Raw genomic sequence first — 25,385 nt, forward strand, 5'->3', positions numbered from 1 at the left:
ATTGGAAAAGGGGAAAGGCATGGGATGTCCATCCATTTTCCCATCCGCTTTTATCCTGGCAAGGGTCGCGGGGGGTGCTGGAGCTGTCTTTAGGCAGTAGGCGTGGGACACTCTGAATCGCAGGGCACACAGAGACGAACAACCATCCACGCTCACACTAACAACTAGGGGCAATTTAGAGTGTTCAATCATCCTGCCATGCATGTTTTTGGAATGTGGGAGGAAACCGGAGTACCCAGAGAAAACCCACGCAGGCACGGGAGAGCATGCAAACTCCACACAGGGAGGCCAGAGCTGGACTCGAACCCGGTACCTCTGCACTGTGAGATCAACAAGCTGACCAACGGGCCGCCGGCATGAGATGTGAGCACCAAATATAATGTCTGGCTGGATACAAGTAGAGAGGTGAGAGAAGGAGTGAGTGAATCAAAGGATGGGCGAGATGCAAATAGTTAATTTATATATATATAGAACTTTTACATTTATGCACATTTTAACCAAATGTTACAAGACATTGCAGTCATCACTAGAAACCCTCTTTTTCATCTCTTAGGTCAGAAAAAAAATGTCAAGCAGCTGCAGTCGATGGGAGCTGAGCCATCCCAATTTATTCAGATTGGCCCTGCCTGATGCACGCCTTGGGTTCTCGTTTCCATGCCTCGCGTCCCAGATAACACTGGGCAATTCAAAAATGTGAGAGGCCTGCAAGCGAAAACTGGAAAAGCATCGAGGACATTCGTGTTCTCCTGAAGGTTAATGCCGATCATCATTAAATTGCCATCCCAAATGAGCTTGACATAGCAATGAAGGAATCTCCATGGAAACCAGATGAAAGGCTCCAACAAGAGCTGCATTCAATTACTGCATGTTGAATTGCTTGTTTTAAAACAGGCAATTTGTGGGGGTGTTTAATGAAACTTCCTTAAAATTCCTAAAGCGTTGCTCCATCTTGCATTAGGTTGATCTATTGATTGAGTGGCTACTGTCTAGCTGAAGCTCATTAACAGGGTTTTGAATCAAATGCCAGGTTGTGGAAATTGAATCATATCGTACAGAATGTTGCCGAAAACAATTTGTTCAAAGTCAAATCTTTTTTTTTCTCCAATAATTGAAACAATGCAGATCATCGTCCTCGTCATACTGAATTATGCTCAATCATATACTCTACTTTAGAGCCCAATAGTAATGAGAATTGGCAACATTTATTAAACATAAAATAGATATTTGGGGAGGCAACAGAACATTACACAGATAGGAAAGAACAAAAATAAGATCATTGTATTAAAATTAATTGAAAAGAAAAGCAGTGCCACTCTTCAGTAAATAGAAATATAGTATTAACAAAAAACAGCGCTACTCTCTTTTAGCTATGAAATAAATATTGGGACAGGTAGACTGAAAAATAATTAAAATCGTGAAGAAGAAAAAAGTTCTGCATTAAGTATAAAATAAATATTGCAAATAAAAACAGCAGCATTTGTAATTTGTATCAAATATGAAAAATATTAAAACATGCACAGATCCATAGTGTATAAAAATTCTATAGTAAAAAAAAAAATAATAATCAGCACCACTTGTGGAAAGAATAAACTCAGCACTGCTCTATATTAAATATGAAATAAATGTTAAGGCGGCCCAGTGGACCAGTAGTTACTGCGTCGACCTCACAGTGCAGAGGTCGTGGGTTCGATCCCAGCTTTGGCCTTTGGCCTTCCCGTGTGGAGTTTGCATGTTCTCCCCGTGCCTGCGTGGGTTTTCTCCGGGTTCCTCCCACAATCCAAAAACATGCATGGCAGGCTGATTGAACACTCTAAATTGTCCCTAGGTTCATCTCTGTGTGCCCTGCGATTGGCTGGCAACCGGTTCAGGGTGTCCCCCGCCTACTGCCCGAAGACAGCTGGGATAGGCTGCAGGACCCCTTGCGACCCTTGTGAGGATAACGCGGATGGGAAAATGGATGGATGGATGGATATTGTTAAGATACAGTATGGATCTGTGGATACCATCGCCATTCTATCCCATCCATCCATCCATTTTCCGAACCGCTTGATCCCCACTAGGGTCGCGGGGGGTGCTGGAGCCTATCCCAGCCATCTCCGGGCAGTAGGCGGGGGACACCCTGAATCAGTTGCCAGCCAATCGCAGGGCACACAGAGACGAACAACCATCCACGCCCACACTCACACCTAGGGACAATTTAGAGCATCCAATCAGCCTGACATGCATGTTTTTGGAATGTGGGAGGAAACCTGGAGCACCCGGAGAAAACCCACGCAGGCCCGGGGAGAACATGCAAACTCCACACAGGGAGGCCGGAGCTGGAATCGAACCCGGTACCTCTGCACTGTGAAGCCGACGTGCTAACCACTGGACTACCGGGCCGCCCCCATTCTATCCCATCCAACAAAAATAAAAATGGGAAGAATGCAAACCAGCATGACTCTGTGTTAATTGTTAAACAAATATTGTGAATAATGAAAAAAAGCGCCACCTGGTATTACATAAAAATCTCTTTCTACTGTACTGTAAGAAAAGAAAATACCGGATTGTGTCGCATCAAAATCAATATTGCAAAGCCAGAAATGTATCATTACTCTGTATTAAACATTAAATAAGTATCGGGGAAGCACCACACCTGATAACATAAACAAATATTGGGAAATAAATAAATATATGCAGTATAAAATGTTATGATTTAAAAAAAATACACTAACCAGTAAAGGCTATAAAATGCATTTACAATTATATGCAATTCAGAGCTCCACTTTTCCTTGGCGCTGCTACAAACTATTCACAGGGAGTGTGTGTCATGATTAAATTAGCACACCTAGTGGTGCGAAGATGAGTGTGTTATATCACCTCCAGAAAAGTTGTGGGTTTGATCTAGGTTTGAACTTAGCGGCCCACTGGGAGCTGACTGTGAGGAGCTTGAGTGATCTCCCCATGCCTGCTTTGGTTTTGGGCTGCAGTGTGGAGGGATCAAACAGAGACTTTGCATTCCCAAAACGTTGCATTTTCTACCGCAAGTCAAGACAGATCATATGTTGGTTTACATATTGTTTGTTTACCAGGCAACTTGTATCCCTGGTAGATATTTGGGGGGGGGGGGGGGGGAGACCATTTATAATATTTGAAAAGAGTTCAGCAAAAATAAAACTGCAGTACATTGCATCTGTAATGACTTGTAGATTTCTGGAAGGCAAGTGCATCCAGTGGTGATTTCTTGGCATTTGTGCGGGGAAACACGCTCCACAAAACCCAGATGTTGCCCTTTTTTGTTTTTTTTAGATTAGATTAGATTAGATTAATAGATAGATAGATAGATAGATAGATAGATAGATAGATAGATAGATAGATAGATAGATAGATAGATAGATAGATAGATAGATAGATAGATAGATAGATAGATAGATAGATAGATAGATAGATAGATAGATAGATAGATAGATAGATAGGCCTATGAACCGTGTCTGTCAACAAAGGGCCACATAAGTGTTCTACGTGAGCAGGAACAATTCAGCCCATCCACATTTGTGTTCCTGGTAGATAGCGATTAGATTTCAGGTGTAATGTTACAACAAGAATAAATCATCAACTTTTCCAGGCAACACAAACATGTTAGATGACCAGGGAGACGAATCTGAGCAATTCTCCCATATGGACAGACATAACATTGCATATGCTGTCATTAGTGTGCAAGTGAATGGATGCTAAGGGAGACGGGCATCTGGTAATAAAAAAAGGAGAAGATGAAGAAGTAAAAAAAAATTTTAAAAGAAAAAATAAAGAAAAGGAAGCTATAAATCAATCAAGTTAGTCATGATTTCTTTCCTGAGTGTACTCTTCTTAAGAGACCTGACTCATAAGTAGTCTGACGTTCAATGGTCTGCGTCCTTAATGATGCAGGATTTATGGCATGCCTCCCCACGAGCAGACAGGGACGGATGCCCTCCCCCCAAAAACAGAGCCATAAGCACAATTAAGGGCCCATGTATCAGAGCGCCATTATTTCATCCCTCCAATTAAAAATAAACTTCAACCTCCTCAAATGTATCCTTATACGCATAATCTGATGCCCTGCTGAGAATAGCGAAAAGCTATTATCTATTTTATATTTAATACAGAACAGTGATTTAATTTAACAAGCGGGAGTCCATTTTCGATACAGCATGTCCTCATAGACTCACTGATGAGCTTTTGACTGTCCCAGTTGACTTAGAGCGAGAGGTGGGACACACCCTGAAATGGTACACAAGACAATCATAGGACAAATATAAAGATAAACAACCAATAGGAAGAAAGGACGGAAATAGATCAGAAAGAAAGGGAAGAGCGTGGGAACAAAAGATTGGAGGCCAGAAAAGTACTTTTGGTATTCTTGAATAAAGGATGGAAGGAAGTCGGGGGGGGGGGGGGGGGGGATGAAAAACGTGTACAGCACTCCCGTATTATTCACAGGTTACAAAGACTGAACCCTGACACGAATGAGGGGGAAAATGTGATCAATAGACTCCCCCATACAAACCTTTCTCTCTCAGAAAATTTGTGTCATCTTTGGGGTATTAGAAATGGATTAGATGCCATTTTGCTCCATTTTAGGGCGGATCAAAGAGCAAAAATACAGCAAATATGACAACAAATAGCAGTGGACAGGTTCCAAAAACAATTTACGAATAGGTACAAATAGGTGAAATAGCAAATTAAGAATAGTCAGGGAACACTGTACAACTACTTTTGGCCCACCCTGTATATTACCCTTCACACAAAAACATTAGAAATAATATCATAAAATTAGAATCAATTTTATATATACTTTCTGAAAGTATGTGTTTAGTATTTTACACGCAAAAAATAACAATTTCCTCCACGAATGACCTGGCTCATCTGTTTAGAAAACAACAACAACAATGTAGATCTTAAGCACAAAAGTTAGTTTACCAAAATCACCAACCTTGACACAGGAGTCAATTTTACATTCAACTTCATCAACTTCCTGTTTTACGTCCTCGGCTATTTTCTGATTGGGTGTCGCCCATATGCATCACCTCCATTTTCCTTCCTATGTCGCTGTTGTTGTATTTTTCCGCCCCTCTCTCATCTCACGCTCTCGCCACCAGGGGCCGCCTGGTCACGTGATGCCCGGAGTGTCAGTGGGGAACAGCATGGCGGACATGCATGTGCGGACAGGCGACGAATACCATCGACTGTCCAGCTAACCCCACCCGAGAAGCAAGAGCCAAATCGGGTCGCGGCGAACTAGGCCCAGCGAACGTGGCTGAACGACTCAGCGGAATGGACGAGGATACGAAGCTCCAGTTCCCGTCTCTGCCCGCCACTAAGGAGGAGCTCCTGGTTAGTTCTGGAGGGCGGGCTAACCTCAGCTAGCCGTTGCTAAATACACTAGATATCCATCGTGTGTGCAAATATATAATTTTTTAAAAAAACAATATACTTTTAATTATGTTACGAGAGCCTAAGTCGAAGCGCATTCTTGTCAAATTGCCCTTGCTTTAACGTTGAGTTCACAACAACGCGCCTAGCATGCTAGCATTAGCCACGTCATAGTTGTAGTTTAAGATAGACTCATGACGTCAAGTTTTTTATTTTAATTCTGTTTTTGCAGGACTGGGCTTATCCAATGAGACGAGAAATGCAGGTATGTGCATCAGTACCTGTCACCAATGGTGTTTAATGTGACAGCAGCCATCCAGCAGTTTCTCAACATAAGCGCTAACTGTATCGTGACTGTATGATTCAAAGTGGTTCAGCAGCAAGTACGTTTTATTTGCAGTTGATTTTCCAAGATAGAATTATAAGCAAAGGTGTTCCCACGGCCTGCAATGGAAATTGGACTAATTTGTCCAGTGCTCAAACAGTGGCCATCATTTGACATTCTTCATTGTACCATGCCTATACATACTGTTGTAAACGTTGTCATTCATCTTGTTCGAAAACAGTAAGTTGTGCAGAAAACTGCAGAACCATTGAAAAGTTGGCGGTGCCTTCAATAGTTTTGAAAAAGTCATAAAGGTCAGCTGTAATAGAGTGCATTTTCGGCTCATCCTGAAAATGTTCACCCCCAAAGCCTAATATCTGTCACCTTTTTATGAGTGGTGTTGAATAAACCGTCTGTCACTGGATGCCTCGTTAGGTACAACTGCACAATCGAGTGAAACCCAGTACAGCATACTGACATTATTCACAAACTGTGCCCGTGTCTCTCTTGTTTGGATAGGAAATATTACCCGGACTGTACTTAGGTCCTTATTCTGCTGCCATGAAAAGCAAGGTAATTCTTTTATTACACAGTAGCATATCTTGTTAAAATGCATGTTTAGTAATATGTTGGGTCTCTTGGTAGCTGCAGGCTCTGGAGAGAGAGGGCATCACGCATGTAGTGTGTGTGCGCCAAGACATCGAAGCCAATTTTATCAAACCTAACTTCCCTCATACATTTAGGTAAGTAAGATTTGTGAATTTAGGCAGTAGTGAGTTGCTGTTGTTTGACTGTCATTTTTCTTCCTCCAGATACCTTGTGTTAGATATTGCAGACAATCCAGTGGAAAATATCATAAAATTTTTTCCCACGGTGAGTTTGAACGCTGTTAATGTCCTGATGGTAAAGTTTTCACAATGTGGCATATTTATGTAATGTCTGCTTCTTGTTTTCTATGTACAGACTAAAGAATTTATCGATGGCTGTTTAGCAACTGGAGGTGAGATCACATTGCAAAGTCGCAGAACAACCTTAAAAGGTAACTTTTGTTTTTTGACTGTCTGTCTTAGGTAAGGTACTGGTTCACGGTAATGCCGGGATCTCGAGAAGGTACGAGAAAGTATTTTTTATTTTGTTTAAGTTTTCGGTTTTTCATTCATTTGGCAACATGACGTTATATACTGCTCTTTGTAATTATGCATGAATTACCATTCAATACACCAGAACATCTGCTGTATGCCCCCGAAGGTTTTACAGTTGTGAATTAGAATTTTTTTCCCAGTTACTTATGGGGAAATTAGCTTTGAAATGTGGCTAAATTCGAACCGATCATTTCGAATGGAATTGAACACGGTCATAAAACAGCCTTGTGGGCATAGATAATTATAAAAATGCATTTTGGTTCTCCCCCCCCCCCCCACACTTTCAGTGCTGCCCTAGTGATTGCCTACCTAATGGAAACGTTTGGAATGAAATACAGGTGAGTCTTTTTTTTTTTTCATTACTCTCTTTTTGGTTTAGGGAAAAAAGATGCTCATGGGCATATTGTAAGATTGTGCAGGTTTACTTAATGCGGTGGACACGTGTTACATGATGATCTTGTGCATGGTGTTGTGGTAACACATTTGCTCCAATGACTTTGGATTCTGGTATTATTAACTAATGATAATCATTTATGTGAAGACGCTGATCATATTGAATACTTTCTCACAATTATCAACAATGATTGAATATCGTTCTCCAACATTTTATTTCTATAAATTTCTGCACGTGTTCACATTTTCAAACCATCACTCCAACAACACTCTGGGGAAATCGCAATGTCATATCCCTGGTGAGCTGTTTTAAGAACAGGCCTTCGGGCTATTCCGGTGATTCGAGGCAGCTAAGTGGTGCCCACCATGCTGGTGACCCCTGTTTCCACCCTGTGTGTTCGCTCTAGGGATGCATTCAGTCACATCCAAGAGAGGAGGTTCTGCATTAACCCCAACATGGGATTTGTGCATCAGCTTCAGGTGAGCATCAACTTTTAACAAGACTTGCCGATAAACAGGTGCAGCTCAATAAATTTGAATATCGGGGTCAGTGTTCAAATGTCAAACTGAAAAATCGTTAACTGTCTGATGTATATGTTAATATGTGTGAGAATAATGTAACGGCTGCATCCAAACACGTTGTTGTGAAAGATTACGATACATGCTTGTCCTCCCTGGAGGTGACTCTTTTTGTCAACATTGCCATATTGTATTGAGTAGCTAGAAAACTTACTACCTTCTTCTCTCCAACATGTTGCATGCTGTAAAATGACCATTCTGGGCCCTATGTTTATCATAACTGCCCATTTTGGGATCACAGCAATATCCCATTTGTGGAGTGTCACAAGATTCATGTTTTGTTTGGCAGGAATATGAAGCAATCTACCTCGCTAAGCTGACTATTAAGATGATGTCACCAATGCAGTTGGGCCGCTCTTTCTTACAAGCGGGCATGGCAGGTCCGGTCACAGTTTCCCTCCCACTCATGAATGTGGTTGTCAAAATGGTTGATATTGGTTTAACTCAAGTCGGGTAGAGAACTCCAGTTCCTCGAGAGCCATATCCTCCCCGTTTTCGCTCCCTCCCTACTCCAACACACCTGATTGAAATGATCAGTTCATCACCAAGCTCTGTCGATGCTCGAAATGAACAAGATCATTTGAATCAGGTGTACTGGAGTAGGGCGAGCACTAAAACAGGCAGGATATGGGTCTCGAGGAACTGGAGTTTGCTACCCTCGGTTTAACTGAACTGTGACCTTTCTTGCAACAGGAAGCCGCAAGCGCAGCCTGGAGGAAGATGACGACTTTGGAGCAATGCAGGTCGCAGCAGCACAAAATGGATGAGCCTTGCTTACATTTAGCCACAGGCGTGTTGCACTCTTTTTTTTTTTTTTCTTTTACATTTTTAATGGGATTAAAAATGTAGACATTTGAACGTTTTTCTAAGGGGTGGGGGGAAGACCACTTATGTCTGTGACATGATGGTCTGATGGGGATGAGTACATTTGATAACTTTTTTTGGTTGTTTCTTGAGCTGTATGCACTGATAAGAAACTTTTTGCAGTTTTATAGTATTTAAAGCATTTTTGCATTTGCAGCGGGACAGTATTGCAATCGTGCCCTTTCAATACTTGAATTTGTGTAGATGACCAGAATGGGGAGCAGGAGGGAAAAGGGATGTCGCCCATTGCAGGACTTGAATAAGGGGGATAATTAATTAATGCCTTTATTTTGGTGTCATAGCATTAACGACTAATAGCAGGCTTAATGTTGGATAGGATGAAATTGTTACCTAATAAAAGTTCTGACTGACTGCATTTGAAATTGTTTGTTCCATCTTCTTATCCAAGACTGTGTGAGGACTCTTGCTAATTGTATTCTACTTCGGTGCACTGGGCAGGTTACAATGTTATTTGGAACATTTAAACACAAACTATGTCCGGTTGTAGCAGTAGTACATCATTTTCTACAGCCTTGATCTTTTGCTTATTTGGCTCCCAGCTGGGTGAGTGGAGCCTGTCTAAGCTAACTTTGCATCAATATACCAAAAGCAGAGAGAGTGCATGCAGAGCACAGATTTGAACTCCAAACTTAATATCTTAAGAAGCAGATGTGCTGCCCTCCGATTTCAACATGTCCTAAACATAAAAAAGCACAAGAAATCAGACCGTTATGTTGTATTTTACTGCTGTTTTATTTATACTTTTGCACATATTTGGCAATAAATTACATTAAATATGTTCCCACTGCCCAACTAGAAAAAAGTCACAAATATGAATTTACAAATCTAATTTTTTGTATCCATACCACCCATCACAAAATGTGATCACTGCAACATTCCAAATATAAAACGTTAAGAACTTACACTCATGAATATAAACTTCTGTTGGCTTACTTATACTCATTTTAAATCCTGTAGGATTCATACCTAAGTCATCTTGCAGCATTGGTTAGTGTTCGATGAATTGTTCTTTGGTCACTTGCCTTTCACAATCATTTATTGAATTATTGGATGCTGTAAGGACATAAGCTTTCACTTTATGCCTGGCTTATTTCATTCCACCATTTCAATTTTCTGTCACCACCGTAACTAAATAAGACATTTATAGTAACTGATGATTCTTTCTTCAGAGGCCCGCTGCTATGAGGTAGCCATGGTTGCCACAACAAAAAGAAGAGGCTTGGGGGGTGGGGGGGGTCTTCCACATGTGTTTTTGTTTACTTCAGCTCTGATGTCAGGATGACACTCAGGGCGACTCTAAGCTTCTGAATGACGCACTCCAAAACACAATGTTCCACTTGGCGGATGTCAGAAGGTGACGTGAAAAGCAGCATTGCAGGCCCAAAGTTCGTCAGTGGGAAAACCGACACTGCATGTAAGTCTCATCGGAAGCAGAGTAACCAAACTTTTGGTAGAAAGACACGTTTTTGGGTGCACATTCCAGTGTGATTTTATAGCAATTGAGTTTTTTACTGAGAAGCGTAAGCGTAGACATTAACCTGTGGGAGAGAAAAGATGGACAGTGGAAACTGAAGAAGCCAAACGTCTTCCCATGAGCACTTTTAAGAGTTCAAAATGAAAAACACTTGATAAACATGACAATGACTGCTCCACTGTATACAGCAGCACTTCCTCTTCAAAAACCAACATCATCTCTTCGGTATTAATGTGCACTTGTCTACAGCTACACTCGGTATCATCGATAGTAAAAGTATAGAATTTTTTTCCATCTCAAAAAAGGCCTGCATTTAAGTTATTTGATCCTGAAGACAACGCAAAGGATGCATTTAATTGAGGCTTGGCATTGATTTCTGGTAAAGACGTCTAAAGCAACATCAATCAGACCACAGTTTATTTCTTTTCCTGAGGAATTAAAAGGATGCATTTAAGATGCTGTGCTTATTTTTTGACAGGGAGGACGCAAACACAAGGCAAAAAGGATAAACTTATAGTATTTGAGGGGCCGTGCGCATTTATTCAAGAGAAGGCACGATGATTATTTGGAGTAGAGCATCTACTAAGAGTGGCAGCAACTGTTTGTAGTTTGCCACTAAAATGTAATGAAGTAATTTCCCGACTTTCAAGAGGAAGGAGATTTTTTTTTTTAATCAAGACAACTCATACTTATGGGTGGAGGTAACAAAATTGTCAGACCAGCCAGAGTTGTACTCACAGTTTTCCCAGCTGTTTGCCTCTGCACACGTCACTAACAACCACCTCCTCAACTCGGCCTCTCTGCAAACAAACCCCCACAGATGGAGTTCTCATTCAAGCTCAACAGTCCACTCATATGCAACATTAGCACCCCAGTCACCTCCTCTCGGGCATTAGTGTGAAGGAAGACACAAACTTACCTTTGCACAAGAATGGATGAATTTGTGCTCTGTGATTAAAGTGGCCGTGGCCACAATTTGTCCTAGATTGGTGTCCTCCACCACCACTACATAGTAGTCCCCTGTTTTTTTCATGTGCTCAAACTTTTCTGAATGATAAAAGAATGTCATTCATTTCAATTGGTGTTCAGCGAAGCAGTCACAACAACAACGTTTTCATTGTGTCAAATAACTTTGACTTACTTAGAAACTGGTCTTCAGTCACATCACCTGTCTCGGTTAATTCAGAAAGAACCATAAAGAACCCTGGAAGACAAAAACGGGAAACTTGTTGCTCTTTTTACACAATTTTTAATAGCTACCATTGTGCACAAGAAAAAATATCTTAGTAGTATATATGCACACGTATGTATGGTTATAGTGACACCCCTCTCCCCCAAAAAAGGTTTACAAATGCCGAAAGATAGCACAAGATGGCAGTAAAATACCAGTTTTCTATGAGACAGGGCTACGGTCTGATTAAATGGAAGCTCTTTCCCTCACTTCAACATAGTTCCTTGGGACCGAGATGTCACAAGATGGTGCAAACCTATACTTTTATATTAAACCGGCGGGGCTTTCGCCTTGGGCATAAAAACATAATCGGTGAAGTCATAATTCGCACATATCCAGGGAAACTCTTGACCTGTACAGTAATTCGACGTTAATGATTACATTTGAAAGTGAGGTTGAACATCCTCATGGGTTACATAGCATTGGACTGAATACAAACCTCAAGTTTCCGTGACATTTTGGGAAATTAGCGGATGGTTGAAAATGTGCCACTCACCCCTGTTGAAGTCGGCGGTGCAGAGGGGCCTGAGCACCAGACCGTCGCCTGGGCTAGAGGGGGAGATGTAGGGTGAGAAGGAGACACTGTTGTCGCTCCAGTCCAACTCCTGAAGCAGAGAAGGATCGAACAGGGGAGTCTCGTCCAGCAGCATTCCACGACCTTGGCCTGGGAAACCCACAAGCATATAAATGAGCTCATGCAGGGAATACACCCTTAAGTAGTGTGTGTGTGTGTGTGTGTGTGCGCGCGTCAAAGGATGACACAGAATTTACAAATAAACACTGTACTGTAAATAAATAAATAAATAAATAAGAAGAAACAGTATAGCTTTGAACAGAGCAACAGTATGTTTATTTTACTTCATGCAGAACCTTGACCTGTCAAACATGAATGCTCTGCCTGTTTAGGGTTCACACGCCGTGATCGAGGTCGAATTCAAGCAATTTGCAAGCCTTTGCGCTCACTTTACAGCTTTTGTATAAAATGTATTGACACCAATATAAAAATAAAAAAAGACTAGGTATTATGCTAGAAACAAAACAAGGGTACAAGATTATCAGTACTAATATGAAGAAAGCTAAGACATATTTATTTGTCTTTTCAGACTTCATACATTCAATCCCAAATACTTATTTATATTTTGACAGATTCAAAAAAAAGGGCCTGAAAATGTTTGGCACTGAGTGAGTTGCAAGAGAAGTGGGAAGTGTTTTTAAATCATGGGGAAAAAAATATATTTACTTTGATTAACAAGTAACAATGCATAATGGTGACCTTGGTGTTGCCTACGTCATGTAACTTCCCTTCTTACGTTCTGCACAGCTTGCATTCTGTCACTCAGAATAGCAGCAGCTAATAACATAATGTAAACAAACAACTGTAGTTTTCTAACAGCCATGAGTTTGTCCAGTGGCGAGTAATCTCACATTGCCCATTATGACCAATGGAAGAATCCTGTCCCATTCGGTCCTCTCTCACAATACAATCAAATAGAAAGAAACAAAGAAATTAGTGTCGCATATGCTGTATGTTTGTCCCCACACTCTGAGTTGTAAAAATGCCTAGATACTATGACACGAACCTGGGATATACTGTACAATGTACTATGCAAGTAGGAGCCATGCCAACTATATTAAAGTAGGTATTTGTACTAAAATACTAAAAAAAAAAAACAGGTTAGTACGTCCAATGGTAAATGAGCATGTTCCTGTGCTGTGTGATGATTTCTTCTTACACAACCGCGCAAACTTGAAATGTCACATTCCAAGACCACTGTAAAGCAAGAACCCATGTTTAGTTAGAATCGGGAATTTCTCCATTGTGAGACTAATAAAGGTTTTCTTATCTTATCTTAGTAATTTACCATTGTTGAGTTATACTTTGGATTTCTGTGCTCGTAACTTTTGCATTTTCTAACACTTTACCTCAAACCACCACCCCACCCATTTTTGCAAAGGGCTTGAATGAATGGCCCTGGAACATATGATTCCTATTTCAATTTTTCACTGTTGGAAAGTGACGCTGTTTTACAAGCTGAAGTGCTCGACAGTTAACTATCCCGAGTCATAAAATCATATTTGCCTTCACGGGATCCGGGCTAGGTCCCTGAACAGGATACCAACTGGGATATGAGCCTATCCCACAAAGGGCTCATTCAACACAACCAACACCAGGAAGCACTCATCCATTGACTTTAGAGTCCATGAAAACATACACCTTACCGTAATGCTGTCGTTCCTTAGTTACATGACTGTTCCACAGACCGCGACTAGTCATTAGTTACACCCCAACTAGCACAATATTAAATGCAAACAGCCCTGCTATAAATCGTCCTCAAGATCTGATATTTATTATTAGGTATTACTGGACGTAATCTACACCTGTCAAATACATTCAACAAACCCTGAACAATAAAATCCTCAGGAGGGTTGGGTTTTATTTTTATGACAGCGTTGTTTCAACGTCAAATGTGTTCAAAGTTCATTTTATTTGCCTTGCCTAAAAAAACTTATGGTACAGTCCGTGTTAGTTCAATCAAAAATATTTCCAAATGTGTAACATGAAATCATAGAATGCGTTCTCGATTGATGTTATGTAGTAGCAAGACTCTCATGTCAAATGTTCAATAATAAACAATTAAACGGATTCTCGTTTGAAGGCGAGCAGTAATTACAAAAAAACACAGCCTTCATCACCCCAGGTGACTGACTACACATTTCATCTTCGCAGTAAACGACTAGCCGGTTAGCTAAAGGACTTACCTTAAACACAGCAAGAAAGAACAGACGACAGTGTGGAATTTCCGTGCTACGTAGCTTCGTAGTTAAACTCTTCTACAAGTTGACCGGTTGGTCAAGCAATGTAATTCGCTTTCGAAATGAATCATTTTTGAATGGACTCAGACACACCACCACGGCGGGTGTCTGCGTCCGACACACTATGACGTGGCAAGGTTTCCGGTGGTAATGGGCGCACCCGGATTACGTCATAAGACTACCTGCGGGTTCCTTGTGTGCTTTTGATAGCAGTCATGGCTATCTGAACGTTTCTCGGTGTTTTATTTTTTTTTAAACAGTTCGGTGACTAAAGTTATTACAACGGAAACTTTCAGCACTCTACTAAGATGAATGACTCATACAAACCTAGGTTCACAAACCACTTGTCCGAGACACAAATCTTTAGGTACACCAGGGAACCGCGAAGTATTCTACTGTGTACCAAAATCGGAAGGCACCGCAGTTTATAACTTAACTATTTTAACACAGTGTTGAAACATTTAAACGGGAGAACACGTATTTTCCATGAATACAAACGTATATTTTAAATAAGTTTGTTGAACGTCGCATGTCAGGACTGTCTTAAACCCTGAGGCCCTTGACAAAATTGTAGCACTGATAGTGTCAAAAGGTTATTTTTTTTCTGCTGCTGAGTGGGGATTGTGTAGTACCTCTAGCTCAATAAAGAAAGCTCATAGTAAGAAAAATGACTGCAAGGCTCAAACAATAAATACACATAGGCCTACTTGATTGACGTTTCATATTTAACTACATTAAATTCTCAAATCACAGTATTGTAGATACTCTTCATTACTTTGTCCAAAAAAAATCTGAAGCCACTCTTTTTTATTGATTACAATGTGTATTCTGTATATGATTTACAAAAAACTACATTTACACAAATGACCCATGAGAGAAACATCTTCATGTGGAGGCACATTTCCACTGGTAACGTTCAGTCCAAAAATGTCTGCATCTTTGATAAATTATTCTCTATAAATTCAGAAAACCGTTTGAAATTAAGTGTTACGTAACTACCGGTGAGTAGAAAACAAATGAGTCTTGTTTTCACCTATGCAAATCACATCGCAAACATCCCACCCAAATAGTGAGCAAACTGCATTGCATCCTATGCCAGCATTTACAGCAAGGGTGGTGAACCTGGGGGCACTAGGCCATAAACAGCATTTGATCCAGCCCACTGTGCAATTCCAAAAACAAATATATCCTCAGATATAACTGTTATAAAAATCCCCAAAATGTTTAACTCACTCTTTCCTGGACCATGCATCCATCTTGTTGCACTATAATGAACGACAAAAACATCTCCACATTAAAACAAGTTTAAGATAATGTTGCTTGCTGGTATGCCCCCCCCCCCAATTTGAATAGACAAAGACAAAACATTTCTATATACCCTTTTCTTATTTAAAAAAAATGATAGAAACAGAGATGAGTTGCCAAATGCTCTGAAAATAATTTATCAACTGCGACAGTAGTTTAAGGAAGGAAACCCATCGGAAGAATACCAAACAATACTTCCCCTTACAAGAGAATATTAGAAACCAAAAAATGTACATGCCTATACACCCTTGCTGGTTAAATAACGGATGGAAATGATACACTGCCGACACTTCTGTTTGCAGCATTAGAAACATTCATGTCCTGACCAAAAAATACTAAAGTGACATTCTCTTACACCAAGGTAAGAAGGGAAGAAAAAAATGTGTATTTTGCCTACACTTACTGCAGTTCACAGTTGAGAGCTATAAAATAACCCACAAATACATCAGATATGTTTTCCCCCCAAAACTGAACATAAGAATCCTAAGAGGAAAAAAAAAAGGTCAAAGAGCTTTTTAAAGACTCGGTTTTTCTGAATGCAACACATGCTCTTATATTTTCTCAGCCGGCAGCCCAACTACATTGTAGCTTCCTGTCTGCTCAAGCTGCTGCTTACAATGTGTGGCACGTACACAAAGAGCATTGATATACACAATACTCCCATTAGTTTAGTTGCAACTGGTGACACCATTTTCAATAGTTTGGCCTTAAGAATAATTGACGGCAGCCAGCAACTGTACTGTATGAGAGGGGGTGAGTAAAAACACTGTCATCATTCATGTCATGCCTTTGCTGTGGATGTTGAAGTTTGAAGCTGGGTTTTCAGGGTTCGGCGTCCTGATGCATTCGTCTCTGCGCGGCCGCCGCCATGGATCGTCGCCTCAGCGTTGTTGAGTCTACAACTTCCTCCTCATCCTCCAGGCTGGGAACATCATCATCCCGCTCCTCTGGGCTCTTGGTCAGGTATCTCCTGCAAGTAATGCAACCATGGAATGAACGTGTGAATGGGTGGGAATGAATGACTACAAATGCCTATAGAAGATGGCACAAAGAACTGAAGAAGGCTTCTCATCTGACTTAATGACTTCAGCGCACTTTCTTGGCCAAAAATGGCAACAAAGCTATAGTTTTACATATGGCTTTGGCAAGATTGCAACAACAATGAATGTGTAAGTTCTGCAAATAGGTCAATGTATGAATGCCGACCTGCCTCTAAGTTGCGGTTCACAGTATAACTAGTTTGACTTCAGCTAAGTGAGCATCTAAAGCTGGGGTGGACAAAGTATGGATCAAGTACCGGGTATGTCTGTTCTTTAATCCGGCCTACTGAGCATTTACATTATCAAGAGTCCTGTAATGTTTGTTACGATACTTTCGCCCTGTTGTCCTAAAATTGGTCAATTAAAATGCATTATTTTTAATGAATAGATATGTCTGTTTTAAAATCACATATGGTCCTTAAGTTTAAAAGATTGCCCTCCTCTGTCTTAGAGGTGTCATTGTACCTGCGCGCCTGCCGTATAAGCTCCTCTTTCCGCTGCTTTAACATCGTCTGCCTCTCCTCAGCCGATTTAGAGAAGCGACCACCTCGGGCTTCCGTGTTGTCAGGCTCGCTGGGGCCTTCGATGGCACTGCCAGCGCCGCTGGGCCCCGCCTGTTCATCGTGTGCAGGACTCACCTGCAATGCACCACGCTCAATGGCCTGCAACCATAATCACACTTTGGATAATCAATTTCAAGCAATTACATGACAAATCAGGAGTGGTCAAAGTATGGCCTGCTGGCTACATATATTCTTAAATTCAGGCAACTGAGCATTTACATTATCACTAGTCCAAGTATCTTTCAATCGATTTTTTTTCTCTCTCAATCAATCAAAGCAGCATTTTAAAACTGTTTTTTTTGTTTATTTGGGGTGTCTTTGATCTCTGATACTGTTTGATAAGCTTAAGCATTAAAGTGGGTAAATTGTGCAAAAAAGGGGAAGAATTTGAGAAGAGGGCAGTTTTCAGGACACTGTACAAAAGCACTTACCCAAATGCAAACATATGCCTACAGTATATGCAAAAGGAGAAAGACTACTGCCTAGTGTTTTGCCTTGTAAAGCTACATGCATCAAAGTGAACACCAAATGAGGCCAACATGGGAAAGCAGAAATTTCCAAGTACCAACAGAAATAGCATGTATGTGCTAAGTGAGAATCCTTCAAATTTGACAGCTGACAGACCTGTGTGGGTGGAGGGAAAGGCACCTGGATGCGTCCCTCCAGGATGTTGTCAGTGGTGACCTCCACAGAGCGGGTTAGCTGAAGGTCTTGCATAACCAGGTAGGAGGGAACCTGAGGGAACATCTCTTGGATCTGATGGGCCTGTCGACATGCAGGTAAAACAACAATCACGGAGCAATATGGATAGGGGAAAAAAAAAGACCACAGAGGGAATCAGAGCAGACTGCTTGTGAAATATACGCAAATCTATAGAACGTACACTCGCTAATGCTAACCACTGGCATTTATTCACCTGTGTCCTTTACACAGAACTCAGCATGCTGCAATTAGATCATTAACCAAGTGTCTAACTCAGCATCAGCATCCGGTGCAACACTTGTCAGGCAGTGATTACTGCTTTCAACACAACATGCAGGAGAAGAAACTCCTTCGTGTTAAATTTCATACCCCATCCCAGGATAGTAGAATACCCTTCCACACAGGCAGTGTTGACCCTCTGTTATGCCTCTGACACTATCTACCCATCTATCTATCTCAAATGAGAAACTTTACCATGGCTGTCAGCTGAGAGTTGTTAGCCTGAGCAATCCCTAAGATGTTGGTGCTGTGCATCACTTCTACCGAGAAGCTGGGCAACCAGCTCGCAATACGTGAGCCTGTGAAAGAATGCAAAATTAATGTGACCAGCTAGTGCACCGTGTAGAAACCGCATGTTTGTGCGTGCGGACAGACCATCGAAGTGAAAGAAGTGATTGTGCTGATTGATGTGTGGCCTCTGATCGGCAGCGGCTCCGGGGGGGCCGGTGTTGTCCTCCATGCGGGCGCCTTGCTGCTGGCCTGTCGCCTGCTCGCCTTCCCCGTTGATGTTGAGGGACGTGCGGCAAGTGGGGCACGAGGTGTCCTGCTCCAGCCAAGAGCGCAAGCAAGAGCTGCAATAAACAAAGAGCACACACATAAACACACAAAAATTCAGATAGGCTTTTTGACCAGAGGAAAATAGTTTTTTAAGTCACAGACAACACACACAGAATCAACTGTATTAACATTTAAAAATCAATCTCACTTGTGGAAGAGATGACCACAGGGAAGCTTGCGTGCTGACACCATGGCATCCCAACAAATGGCACAGTCATCATCATTCGCTGCCAGCTCCTCAGCAGTGGCAACTGCAAATCTAAAACATTTAAATAAATTATAAGCATGTTAATGAGGAAAAAAATCTCGAATGATACTTTTATCGTTACTGATTTATTTTCACCTGGCCTCCATGTTGTTGATGACTCGAAGGTAGTTCTTGTGTCTGCGGATGCGACGCTGCACCTCGTGGAAGAGATATCGCAGCTGCATGAAGATGACCAAGCTTGCCATGGACAACCAGATGTTTCCGAAAAGCTGATGAGACAAACATCAAAGAAAAGGTTGAAACATTGCAGGAGGATGATGTAGAAGCAGACACATTTATTTATTTCCACTCATTATCTCACCAGCATATGAATGTGATGCACAAGGTCTAGAAATAGCATTGCCAACTCCATGACGAAGTCGGTGTAATAGACATAGGTTCCTTTACTCTCCCAAGTTCCTGGGTGCTTCAGGTCCCACAGGTGGATAGAGTACCTACAAAGAAACAACTCATGGTCAATACAGAGCCATTCAAACTAAAAGAATTTGTCACATCCAAATTAAGGTGGAAAAAAGCTCCTACGACAATGTATGCATCCATTAAATATTCCACATGGAAGTGACTTGAAAACGCGATTCCTTTTATTTAAGAAAAATAGCATTATAAAGATATAGCTAAGATATAACAAAGAATGAAAAAAAAATACACAAGTTTCATAAAGTGTAATAATGTTCAATCAGAGTGAGAGTCACAACAAATGTCGGGTTGTATGTGTGTCTTTAAGGCACATGGCCAACTCAGGAGTATCAGAATTTTTTTTGTCTGCTCTGAGCATCTGTGTGTGCGTTTTGGTCATTAGTAGGTCTTTGCGAGTCTTTCCTTATTTATATTTTTCTGTTTGACCATCGTTCACAATCAATGAACAGCACAAAGTGCATCAGTGACTGCAATTTCCCATTTTTTCACCTCACGCAAGTGGTTAAGTGCCTAAGTTGTACTTTTTTGGCTCACGTCGCAAAGAAATCAGCTGCCAGCTCAATATTTGAAAACGTTTCTCCGTCTGACCGCTTTTGACTCTAGGGGTTTTCAACTTAGTCTGTGTGTCTATCTAACTGGCCTCTGTGGAACAAAAAGGCAGTGAAAACGATGTGTCTTGCTGAGATTAACCTCCACCAACACCCATGTAAATCTGAAGAGGCGATATTGTATGCTGAACTGGTGCACCCAGGTGCATGACTGCCTTAAGTAGGCTTTAAAGGGACTTACCGCATGATGACATGTCCTGTGCGAACAGTCACCATCAGGCACTGGATGGTTTAAAAGTAGACAGACAAACATAATCAGTCTGCGCCATAAAGGTTCGAACAAGTAAAAATTATATATCACATTTTTACCTCTGCGGCCATGAAAGAAAGGGTGTGCATCCCATGGGATGCTCCCAGCAGACCACAGACTACTGCCAGACCACAGCAGCCAAGCAGGAGGGAGACCAGAAGACACATGACTCGCACGTGGCTGTTCATGGGAGTGGAGGGCGAGAATGACAGCTGCCACAACAAATAACAATGACAAGGAGAGTTAAAGATGCATTGGCCCTTGCGACAGGAATATCGTCTCATTTTACCCAACCAAATCAAATACCGGTATTTAAGTTAAAAAAAGTAAATGAAATAACAGCCCTTTTAAATATCATTGTAAAAAAAAAAAAAAGAGGCAGAATGTACTGGAATGTACACTTGCCTCGCAATTTTGAGGTTTGGATTTGAATCTTGGCCCCCAAACTAAAATCAGATGAGTGTTCTCATTGCTATATGAGCACAAGCAACACCTCACTTTGCAGATCTCAGTGTGAGGACGACCAGCTCATTCATTGTGTATGCGTGTGGCGAACACAAGCCAGGCATGCTGCAACTGAATATTGTTGTGGCTGGGTCAGCACTTCTTGTGCGAGACTTGTCTCCATGCCAACAATACACAGACAGCTTTCTAGTTCTGGTATGGCCACAAAGTCAGTAATTGACAAAGAAAATATGTTTATGCAGGGGACGTGGCATTGGGGTTAATTTATTGTGTTAAATTTACAAGGTGTCCGAGAACACGATGATAATGGTAATTCTGCTGCATGCGCACTTTTGGACATATGGGATTTCCCTCTGCTTAGCTGTCAATTTATGGCTGATCTGTTTGTGCAGTGTTCCCAAGTGAACATAACAGCACTTAAGTTCACATGCAAGTGAACCAAGACTATTTGGCGCTCAAATAAACTGAACCGTACCTGAGTTCAAATGCAATTGTAGCCGGACTGCTTGGAGTGTCAGTGAACAAACTCAGACTCGAGTTCATATGAAACCAGACAGACTACTTGGATATTTGGAGCTCAAGCGAAGCAGTCTGCACCAGAGTTCACAAGCAAGCAGACCGAGACCGCTACTGCACTCAAGAGAAATGAACCACACTTGAGTTTTCAAACAGGGCAGATAGAGACTACTTGCAGCTCAACTGAACCCAACTGCACCCGAGTTCACATGCACGCAGATTTTAAATAAGTGGTTTGGTTTGTCCTCTTTGGTGCGAACGAGATCTCAGAAGTGTGAAAACGTTTTTCAGACTTTCACAGAGCTTGTTCTGTCTTTAACAGTGAACATGATGGCATGAAGCAAGTAATTAGCTCCGCCTTCCTTGTTATTGAAAGAACAGAACGACACAAGAGACAACCGCCGGAGGAAAATATTGTAGACAAGACTCTTTATCTAAGAGACATACAGACGTGCCTGTATGGCCTGAGATGGACCCCCTTCAGCACTATTATTAGCACTAGAATGTTGCGGCCTGTTAGGCCACTGATACGTTTTCAATTGCTACGGTGTAACTTACTCCTTCCTGTATTAGATAGTGTCGTGCCTGTGCTGGAAAACAAAGTATCATATGATGCTTGTAGAGCCATGCTCCGCTTGAGGTGTCCTAGATTACAAAGTAACCTCCAAAGACACTTTAGAGGTTGTAAAATGTGGACTTTAAGATATTTCAGGGAAGGAAATGCTTTAAAAAGACCAAAAGGTTGCGTTTACTGTATATGCGTCTTACTTTGTACCATTTTGTTAGATAGTTATGTTAAAACAATGAGATAGGGAGTATCAGCAATGTCTCCAAAGTTGTTGCGTTTTATTATTTCTGACGCATTTAGAGACGAGTTAATTTCGTTTGTCCTCATATTCCGTTGCCTAATGTTATGCTCTGCATTGTCCGTACAGTTAATCAAGGTTTTATGATGGAGAGAATCTGGCCGCTGAAACAAATGGTTACAAACATAATAAATCTCAATTGGATTTTGATTCCGTCTACTTGTGAGCTTTCACTGTATCTATCAGTTTGTCAATGCACTTGTCTCACAGATGTGTTCATTTGACTTTTGCTGCTATGTGTGCATACACTGAACTTTGGTTTATTTGTCCGAACAAGTCAGGTTTGTCTTTTGGTTTCCGTGGTACAACTAAATCTGTAAAAAAAAACAAAGTGTGTGATTAATAAAAACTTACATATTCAAACCGGTCCTTGCAGAGCTGCACCATGAGATGAAGAAAGACCAGTGCAGAGAACCACAGACACCACATGACAACCTCCTCCACTGTCTGTACGTTCAGCACGCCAAAGATGAATATAAACTTGTAGAAGATGAAGTTCCAGAACTTGTCTTTTAGGTGCTGGTGGAGTTCAAGTTAAGAGATCATGAGAAAAAACACTCACGTTTGCTCAAATTTTCGGCTATTCATAAGCCAAACTCACCTGTTTCTCACTGACTCTGAGAGGGCCAAACACCACATATTGGATCATTTTTGCAATTAACATTAAGGAGCAGCAGACTGTATTCACTAGCACCTACAACGAGAAGAAAACCAGACACATCAGCTTTTAAAACTGCTCTCACTCATAGGTAGATCACAGGTGATGTACTACAGGTGTTGTATTAAAAGTCTGTGGAAGAGATCCAGCCCTGCGAAACATTTTATAAGCTTGCAACTATTTTTCCTTGATTTCTGCTCCTAAATGGCCATTAAAATATTATGGAATAATATATTATGGAAATTCTAACTTTTTATCTGGTTCATCTATGGCTTGGCAAAATAATCAACTATTGTGTTGGTTATAATGATGGTTAGTGGCAACCCTATATTGAAATATTAAAAAAATAGGGTTTTGTTTTGTTTTTGTCAGAGATGATTCAACTGATGTTCTGTGAGTGTTGGCCATAGCATCGTTTCATGACCAGAAATCATATTCATAACAACAATGTGACCTGCGATAAAAACAATTTGCTACCCCCATCATACTCTCTCTCTTATATATATATATATAAATAAACAAAAGGAGCTCACCCATACAAAGAGGCTGTCTGTTACCAGATACCACAAGACGGTGTTTGCCAATTCTGTATTACTAATATCATTATTCAAGTGTTCTAATTCCACGTCGGTGGGTGTTGGGGACTCGTCCCCTTCCAAAGACCCAAAGCCAGGATCGGTCACAGTGGTGTAGGCGCTGAAGATGCTCCCCGCCAGCAAAACCAGCGTCAACGCCGTGTAGGTCTGCAGACTGGGCCACGGGAACCTCTCCAGAAATAGCAGAGGCATTTCTGCTCCGAGCCTTCTCCCCACTCGTTAAAACTGTGATTTGTCCCCGTTCGAGACCTTTAAAGAGCACAAGTTTGTTAACTAAGGGCAGTCACACTCATGAGTTATGTTAAATGCACTAAAATTAGCTACTAAATAGACGAAAGACTCGTTCTGATAAACAAGCACGAATTGTGCTAGGAATGCTGAGAATTACGTTAAACAGGTGAGACGTTTACCTGATAGCACGCCGATCTAGTTTCTGTTTATCAATATATCAATCCCACAAATTCCCTCCTAAACATATTAAACTAATTTGTATATATCTGTCCTTAAGGTAAAACAAGAGTTTCCGAGCTCCAAACTAAACAATTGAATCCGACCTATTCGCATGGCTAACACTGGCTAACATCAGCTAACACTAGCTGTAAGTTGGCTAACGTTCGCTACTTTGCTAATCATTCTATGCTTCAATACGAAACATTAAATACGTATTAAACTTTCACTTACAGTTTCCCCGAATCTCATACACAATATCCAACCTACGCGTTGTATCGAACGCCGCGGTTTTTAAGAGTGCTCCATTAAAAACATCGTAATGGTCAACATCGTCATGTTTATTTCATGGAGCGGCAGCCAAGCTGGGGGGAGGCTCCTGTCTCGTGCGTGCCTACGTCATCATAAGAGATCGACGTCCCCTCTCTCAATGCCGTCGGCGACTCAACATATCTTGAGTACTTCGTGTCTGTGTAATATTAATACTACTTACGAAGACTTATAATTATGTAACTATATAATCTCGGAGTCGTTTGACCTGTTTTGGCACGCTTACTGCCATATTTTTACTATTTCCATTTCCTTGTATGAACATTTACAATGATTAATAAATTTGATTGAGACCGCCACCGGCAGAAATCACAATAACATATGGGAATCAGCTAATTAAAAAAAAAGCCGTTTATGGTTATAAGATGTACACTCCATAAAATGTATTTGAAAGAAATGGATAAAAAAGTGGCCTTAATAAATAAATGCAGTAAAACATGGGAATCTCCTTTAGAATGATGACACAAACTGGAGCTTTTTGGGCAGTTGCACGAGCCTGAGCTCTATGTTAGTAGATGCAAAATAAGGTATACAATAAGAGAACACTGTACCAACTATACATTGAGGAGATTCTATGTTCTGCAGCCAATTTGCTACATTCAGTAGACTGCAGGGTGTCATGAATCTGTGCAGGTTCCAACAAAACCTCAAGATTACCAAGATATTCTGGAGGGAAGTGACATTGAAACAAAAGGTGTTTGGGCTCCTTAAGTCATTTTTACTCACACAAGAGACAGGTCAACAATGACATGCTTGAAATGATCCCTTCAAAAGAAATGTTCTCAATTACTTTGTAGTTAGGTTAAAGTTGATGGTGATGAGAACAGAAATTGGACTTGTTCGCAGTGAGATGATGACATTCAACGTTTGATCATATTTGCGGAGACTTTTGATCCTCATTAACATGCATTATGAGCAGTGATTGGATGGATCAGTGGATACCACCACTGACTTTGGAGGTTGGAGATCTAATCCTGGTCAAGGTAAACTATGAAGGAGTCAAACTAACACTGACTGAGAGGGAAGACAAATGTGTCTGAGAAGAATTACTTCTCTAGTCCTGTGGTGTTAATTTAACTGTGAAATAAGTTAAAAATGTTCTCTCTTCTAGTGTTAATACTTAACTATTATAAAAGTGTTGATTTAACTTTGAGGAGTATCGAGCTATGGTGTATAACTCAGAAAAAAATTTAATTTAGACTTTTTGCTGTGAGAAGTTTGCATGTTCTTTGCATCATGGATGGATAAACATACTATAAAAGTACATTTTCTTTCATCATTAT

The 25,385-nt window shown here is 40.9% G+C and overlaps 3 protein-coding genes across 5 annotated transcripts in view; 1 reads left to right on the forward strand and 2 right to left on the reverse strand.

Annotated features, from left to right (window-relative positions):
- gnpnat1 (glucosamine-phosphate N-acetyltransferase 1) overlaps positions 1-14,371 on the reverse strand; it is an 85,301-nt gene extending 70,930 nt beyond the window's left edge. The window contains exons 1-6 of one of the 2 annotated variants that reach the window (XM_086107282.1): positions 14,181-14,371; positions 11,917-12,084; positions 11,331-11,393; positions 11,109-11,236; positions 10,928-10,989; positions 9,424-10,253 (exon numbers count right to left, since the gene is read on the reverse strand). In XM_086107282.1, coding sequence (XP_085963408.1) covers positions 10,106-10,253; positions 10,928-10,989; positions 11,109-11,236; positions 11,331-11,393; positions 11,917-12,070 — 555 coding nt within the window. In that variant the 5' untranslated portion in view covers positions 12,071-12,084; positions 14,181-14,371 and the 3' untranslated portion in view covers positions 9,424-10,105. Of the gene's footprint in view, positions 1-9,423; positions 10,254-10,927; positions 10,990-11,108; positions 11,237-11,330; positions 11,394-11,916; positions 12,085-14,180 lie in introns of those variants that run through there. The other variant, XM_086107283.1, reaches the window with a different exon arrangement.
- Positions 5,115-9,070, forward strand: styx (serine/threonine/tyrosine interacting protein). The gene is made up of 11 exons (XM_086107538.1): positions 5,115-5,352; positions 5,624-5,656; positions 6,236-6,289; positions 6,362-6,459; positions 6,529-6,589; positions 6,680-6,716; positions 6,787-6,826; positions 7,146-7,196; positions 7,659-7,731; positions 8,120-8,210; positions 8,524-9,070. The coding sequence occupies exons 1-11, from the start codon at positions 5,176-5,178 to the stop codon at positions 8,595-8,597; spliced, it is 789 nt and encodes a 262-aa protein (XP_085963664.1). The 5' UTR covers positions 5,115-5,175; the 3' UTR covers positions 8,598-9,070.
- A 653-nt stretch (positions 14,372-15,024) lies between the features above and the next one.
- Positions 15,025-24,155, reverse strand: LOC147207774 (E3 ubiquitin-protein ligase AMFR-like). Of its 2 annotated transcripts, none has more exons than XM_086107286.1 (14): positions 24,007-24,155; positions 23,263-23,574; positions 22,673-22,765; positions 22,426-22,590; positions 20,284-20,436; positions 20,156-20,196; positions 19,251-19,383; positions 19,025-19,158; positions 18,830-18,940; positions 18,499-18,695; positions 18,319-18,422; positions 17,767-17,907; positions 17,045-17,217; positions 15,025-16,509 (listed from the first exon to the last, which is right to left on the reverse strand). In XM_086107286.1, exons 2-14 carry the CDS (start codon positions 23,515-23,517, stop codon positions 16,362-16,364), a joined length of 1,848 nt encoding a protein of 615 aa, XP_085963412.1. In that variant the 5' UTR covers positions 23,518-23,574; positions 24,007-24,155; the 3' UTR covers positions 15,025-16,361. The 2 variants fall into 2 exon arrangements, with proteins under 2 accessions (XP_085963412.1, XP_085963411.1); XM_086107285.1 differs by having other exon boundaries at positions 17,045-17,241.
- Between the last annotated feature and the right edge of the window lie 1,230 nt (positions 24,156-25,385).

This window comes from Hippocampus guttulatus, chromosome 3 (genome assembly GCF_054856545.1).
Source record: "Hippocampus guttulatus isolate MCC_2025c chromosome 3, RoL_Hgut_1.0, whole genome shotgun sequence".
Taxonomy (NCBI): Eukaryota; Metazoa; Chordata; class Actinopteri; order Syngnathiformes; family Syngnathidae; genus Hippocampus; species Hippocampus guttulatus.